Below are 6,707 nucleotides of genomic sequence, written 5' to 3' on the forward strand. Positions count from 1 at the left end.
GTGCATAGACCTCTGCAACAAGTCTGGCAACGGTGCGCATAATGGCGCTGTTGCGCTGTCAGGGCAGCAGCGCGAGGACTGCGTCAGCACGGAAAAAGTTTGCAAAAAGGAGTTCGAGGAAGTGAAACGGGCCCGGCCATGTTCAGCCGGCTGTACAATATTGTGCGCCAGCACAAGAAGAAAATATTTTTCAGCGTTGGCCTGGTTGGAGGCGCCTACCTTCTAAATCGGTACTTGCAGCGGAAACTCTATGACTGGGAAACGAAACAAACGCAGAGTTACATCGACCAAATCAAGCACCAGCATCATTTCGAAGGCATCCTGCAGACATCGGACAGCACGATCCTCTCCTTGTTAACCAAGATTCGGGAGCCTCTGCTCGCCATACTCGAGACGGACAGCCTGCTCGAAAAGCTCAAGACGCGACCCGCTAACAGGGTTGAGCTGTGGGAAGAAATCAAGGTGCGTATTCTTACATTCGCGCTGTCGAGCGTGTACGCGGAAAGTCTGCTCGCTTCGCTGCTCCGCGTGCAACTCGGTGTAGTCGGTGGCTACGTCTACGTCAACTCCCAGCGTGCCCAGCAGAACTCGGGCGGCGTCCTGCCTGCGCTGACCAACCAGGACATTCACCAGCGGTATCTGTCCCTGGTCCAGCACTTCTTCGAGAACGGCGTGCACGAGCTGGTGCGCCTCGTTCGGGACGCGGTGGTGGCCGCGTTTGGTCACATCAGCCTCAAGGAGCGCGTTGGCCCCGCTGACTTCGCCGTTGGTTTCGATTTCGTCAAAAAGCACATCTCGCGCGACTCTAAGAAACCGCTTCCAGGTTTCCTACGATTCCTGCTCCCACCGCTCGAGGTCGAAGGTGACACAGATGACGTCCGGGTTCTGAACGTAATGATCCTCGAGACAAGGGACATCCTCGAAACGGACGACTTTGCCAAGGTTCTCGGAATGTGCATCGACCAAGGATGCGCGAAACTCACGGACGATGTCGACACCTGCTTCCGAAACATGCGAGCGGCTCAGGACGAATGTGTCAGCGGTGATCAAGCCGCTGCTTCGGCTGCTCCTGAGGCAACGACGGCTTTTGCTATGGCCAAACTGCTTCCAGTGCTCAGGAACAGCCTCGTGTCCGCAAGGCAAGACGCCTTCCTCAAAACCATTCTGCAAGCAGAGCTCCTTCGCAGCATGCTCGCTAATGTATACGAAGCCTTTTGCCAGACGGAAGACGCGGACAGGATCAACCACAACCTTGCACCATTGTCGTGATTGACGTTTAAGATGTGCTCTGATGCGAGCTTTGATAGTATGATGCACAAGTGATAGTGGGATGTTGACACACTGGGACGAGCGTGTACAAGCGTTCAGTTCATCTTGTGGACCTGTCATTCTGCAGCATGCAGTTCACCAAACACTTGTCCTAGTTAAATCAACATCTCATGTCTGACATAGCTTGCATCATAGCATTCCAAACTGTTCCACAAAAACTCGTGTGCAGCATCATCTGTTTCTCATGCATGTTGGCATACCAGGAAGCATGGAAAAAAACAAATGTAAAGGTTAGCAGTCACATTTAAAGAGCTTTCTACAACTTGTACTTCGTATTGGCTGTTTTCCTCTGCGAGTTTGTTGAGGTAAAGCAGGAAATTTTTTCCCTGTAATCTATGGGGATTCAAAGACGCATCAATCTGTCCTGGCTTTCATAATTTCTAGTGCGCAGTTGTGCAAAAGCTGTGTTATAAGTGGTGCTCACTCCTACTTTGTGGCTATGAGTGTTATCAATAATGTCACGTGAATGAATGATTGCCACGCGATGCAAGACCCAAGATCTGTGCATCAGTGTTCGTTGGCTGTGTGTGTTGTCCAGACTGAGGCTTGTGATCTGAAATGAGAGTATGATTGGTAGTTTGTGTTCAGCTGACAGATATTAGTATCAGGCCAGTGTGTTATGTGCACTAGGCATGACGTATCTGTCCTGGAACTGTTTGTATTATGCTTAGTGCTAACACACAGGCATTCGATCAGACTCATGCCTCATTGCCATTTAATGACTAAATGGACAAGAAATACAAAAGGGAATGAGGCAACCCTATTTTTCAATAAAATAGTTCACCAAAGTTGCCAAACTATTCTGAAGTTTAAATGGCAATGTTATTCTTGCAACCAACTAACATGAATCAGTTAACGGAGAGTGGGATAGTGTGAAAGCCAAATAATCAGTAAGTGGTGGACTTGTGTATAGTTGTGTTTAGCCTGGTGTACTGGGGAACAAGAGCGAATATCATCTAATATGGCATGTGGCAGCTTTCTTTGCACCCCTTCATAAGCCAATATTAGTTGGTTCACTTGTGTTGTGGGTTGTTCAACGCTATTTGGAAAGTCAAGAGTTTGTGCAGAACCCAAAATTTTCTGTCATGAGGCTGATTTCTGAGTGTGACCCACTTCAAGTGCATTTATAAAAGCTGTCAATACACCTTATATTGATACTGCACATTGTAGTGTACTAAAGCCAGAGTTCGAAGGTGACAAAAAATTGACATGAACATGAGCAAAGATTGTCCAATACACTAAACAATTTTTAACCTTGTGCTCACCTTTTCCTGTTACTGCATATCTGGAATATGGGAAATGCTGTTGGATTGCTTATAGCTTGTTTTTATGGTGCTGTGATACTTTCTCGGTTAGTTTTGTGTGAAAATATGCTGCAAATGGAGCATGTTGCATGAAGTATCGTGATAAGGCATATGTTTTACAAAACACTGTGCTCAAGGTCCTTTGTACACGCTTGTACTTTCTATTTTAGCAGCAAGTTTTCTTCAAAATGCTGAAGGCTGAAGAGTTTGTGCTGTGAAAACCTAGCTTAATGCTCTACTTTAACTGCACTAATGATGCTTGTTTGCAACACCCTCCATTATATTATGTAAACCATGTATTAAAAACATGTTGCACAACAATCCTAACATGCATCTGTAGTACTAACTGTATATAACCTGCCTTGAAGTGAAAAGCTAGTTTACTAGAAATGGATTTCGTCTCGAGAACCTGAAAGCCGATTGAAAAGCAATGCAGAAATTCTATTATGCACACACTCCAAAACAAATCTGCTTTGCAGGAGCAGTTATCCTCTCAGCAGTGCTCAGAAACAGCACTGTGTTCTCTTGCTTCTGTGTGCATGGAATTGCAAGACTCGTTGCTGTGTCTTGCAAGTGATGTGAGCATGTAATGAGTTCGTGTGTAAGAGGACAGGTATGTCCCCTGCTCCTATGTGGCAGGGATTGAAATAAAATAGAGTATTGTGCATTATTTCAGAATAAGAATGGGGTGGAGTGCATTTGGTGCATAGTCTCAGGTCATGAAACTTTCCTTGACGCTATCATACAAGAGGAAAGAACATTAAAGTTGTATCTTGCCAGTGGGGCTGAAATTTGGAGGCACAGCAAGCTGTGGAAAGCAAACTGATGGGCGTGATGAGTGGGTTACGGAACCCACTGCTTTGCAGGTAATGGGCTTTTTTTTTTATAAGGGTATCCTAGCAGAAATGGGCATGGGCAAAGGAAATGGTCTTGAAAATAAACCAGCCAAAAGACGAGGACTCACAAAGGACGAGGCACAGCACAACACGCCTCGCACTACCACATAAATATGCAGGGAGGTAACTGCATTAGCACCTCATCTATCACGTTGATGCAGAAGGAAATAAGTTTCCTTTCCCACCGGCACTAGCGCCTTGGGTATCGCCCAAACATTGTGTTTTGTGCATTGGCCGTCGAGCTGCACATGCTCTACTAGTTTTCTTGGGAGACCTTTTCAATAAAGCACAGTTGTTAGTCCAGCTGCCATGTGTGCCTTTTCTTTTCTCAGTCCTCGTCTTTTGACTGGTTTATTTTTCAAGACTATGTTCAAACTAACCCAGATTTCAACTTCCTGAAAGGAAATGGGCAGGGCATGTAATGCAGAGAGCAGATAACCGATGGTTGCTTAGGGTAACAGAATAGATCCCCAGAGAAGGAAAACATAGGCAGGGGATGGCAAAGTAGGATGGAGATCAAGTTTAAGAAATTTATGTGTACAGGAAGGCTGCACTAGATGACCAGTGGAAGAGGCTTGTGTCCACTGTGGCAGATGTAACTGGGCTGGTGACTATTGTAACGATTGCACACTGGCATTGTCGCAGGAGAGAAAGCAGTACTAGTACTTCCATTTCATGGGCAGATTTCAGAAGTTGACTTTTTCCTACATAGCATACGGAATTCATGCTTGGCATACGAGATCTTCACACAGCTGATGAAATGCCAGCACCAGCTGGTCCCTCCTTGAGCTTCTGCAACACAAACACTGGCATGAGGGCATTTATTAAGATATTTGGTGTGAACTAGCCATGGGCTGGTGCTAAGGCAGGCCATTTTGTTCTTGCTTTGCTACTGTACTTCAGCAAGGTTATATGCACCAGAGAAGAGAGTACTGCTGTCATCTCGATTATATATGCTAATGTTTTCAAACTGCAGCAGTGGTGGCGTGGGATGCTAGGCTTTGAATTATGGAGATTGGTTTGGTTCCCAGAAGCTCAATGCATTTTTTGCAGTACCTAGTTAATTTAGTGAACCAAGTGCTGAGGATGATAGGCCTATATGTAGGTTATCACTCGCAGGAGTGAGAAAAAGCAGTCAAAGTGTCACTGCATATATTCAAAGCCTGACATAATGAGCTGGAAGGGCCACTAGTTCATTGCCTCCAACGTTCACTGAAGTCACTCAGGTAATGTGGATAGCAAACTGCACTGCTTTAGTCATATATCCATTGCTTATATCTCACTTCACTGTTTCTGAGAACTAGACGAAGGAACTCAGTGCACTACATATGGCTTGTAAGCAACATTCCTCGAGGATGAACAAGCTGCAAGTGACAACGGAATGTGGCAAGTTTTGCACTAGATGTATAATGCTATATTGCTCCTAAGCCAATGAACACGTGAGGTTTGCTTGACCATGTTTTGCTGAACTATATTCACCTTGTCATTCTTTCTAAAGTTTCTCCCCCAACTCTCGAGTAGTATAGCCTTGGCGAGTCTTTAGGACTACAAGGTTCTCTGCTAAATAAGGTGTGCAGATTGGCAGTTATGGCACACCCAAACTTACTAGTCTCCAGAAGGGAAGTCGTCACCCTATGGGCTTTTCGAGCTTCAGAGGTGCCATGAAAGACTTTTGGCCAAGACTGTACTTGCTAGAACTTAGAAGGCCATTTATGGGGCCAAGAATGTTCCACACAGTATTCTCACAGAACTACAGGGTGCCCTTCATTGCAATGCCACTTGTACCGGCATTATTTAAAAAAATTTAGGGGTCTTCTTAATTTTTCCCATCAACAGTGTCTGAAACCAAATTGCACACACTGTGAAGAAACTCGCCTCCAGCCTGATGCCATTCACAATGCCTGTCATTACAGCTGCACAATTTCTGAAGCTGTCTGAGGATTCTGCTGCAGAACTTCTTCGTGCACATCGTACACATTCCTGGCCTTGTACAATCTGTGACCGTACACCGAACTGTTGTTTTTAAAATACGCGTCAACATTTTCAGTGGTCCGAAAACCACACAACAGCACGCCCTGAAGAGCTTAGCCAGCCCTGCCTGCTGTTCTTTCAGAAACTGTGCATTTAAAGATGTTTCTCAAGCATGACACCTCTCAAGTGTGCGGGAAAGAAAAAAGAATGTGAAAGAAAAAGGTGGTGGCTGACCCAGCTGGTGGATTCTGACAGAGCTTTCAGAGCACAGCTGTTGCATACATGCTCAAGAAGTACTTTGGTGTGGGCTAGTTGGTTCATAGCTGTAGTTGATGTCAGGACGGCACGAAAGGAACAAGCCTCTCTTGTCTTTGTTCCTTTCGCGCCTTAATGACATCAACTACAGTTGCATACACGCCTGGCTGGGTGCCTCAGGGCAGATCTGCAAATACAACCAGTGTTTCTGATAGAGAGTGTGGTCTGCCCACCCCGTGGAATGCCTTCCAGTCGCTTCTGAGGGGAAGTCTAGCCTGTCATCGGCGCACTGCTACTCGAAGCAAAGCCAGGTGCAGGAGTGTGTGTTTATTTCCTTCCATTAGAAGTGGCATATTGCCCAGGTATCAAGCCAAACTACTAAAATGGAGCACTTAAGAGCAGAAGCGCTCACACATGAAGGCTGGGACACGCCCAAGATTCCGGTGCACGAAAAGATTGCTCGGTCAAGAATGGGTAGTGGCATTCTTTGCTTTGCTTTTATTTAGTTTATTTTGTAAAACACACAGTGTATGCATGTGCATGGCACAAGGCACAAAAGCGGTCGAAAGCAGCTCGGTTCTAATGCACTGACACTTTCAAGAAGCAGACATTTTATGGCTCCTTCCGCCACCTCACACCAAGAAGCGCACAAGGGCTTTTCAGGCGCGCCACACGCGAGGTGGTGCACTTGTTCTGGATCAGCAACGCCTTTACCCCAGTGCACAAGGCCTATACTGATGTCAAAGCACAGAAACCGAAACTACGCGACCAGGCTATTTTGCACTGGCAGACACTTGTGGATGCAGTGAGCAAGGATGTGTTCCAACAAAAAGTTAGACTTTGTTAGAGCAAAAGAAGAGTCTAATAAATATACCCCCCCCTGAGCTGGTATGGTATCTTGCACTTGTATGTGAAGATCTAAAGGCGCCCATTGATGATAACATGCTACAGC

The 6,707-nt window shown here is 45.9% G+C and overlaps 1 protein-coding gene across 1 annotated transcript; it reads left to right on the top strand.

The window, feature by feature from the left end:
* Positions 1-3,303, top strand: Pex3 (peroxisomal biogenesis factor 3). Its single transcript, XM_077669168.1, has one exon. It carries the CDS (start codon positions 139-141, stop codon positions 1,267-1,269), a length of 1,131 nt encoding a protein of 376 aa, XP_077525294.1. The 5' UTR covers positions 1-138; the 3' UTR covers positions 1,270-3,303.
* Positions 3,304-6,707: the final 3,404 nt, after the last annotated feature.

The sequence above is a fragment of the Amblyomma americanum genome, chromosome 6 (genome assembly GCF_052857255.1).
Source record: "Amblyomma americanum isolate KBUSLIRL-KWMA chromosome 6, ASM5285725v1, whole genome shotgun sequence".
NCBI classification, from domain to species: Eukaryota; Metazoa; Arthropoda; class Arachnida; order Ixodida; family Ixodidae; genus Amblyomma; species Amblyomma americanum.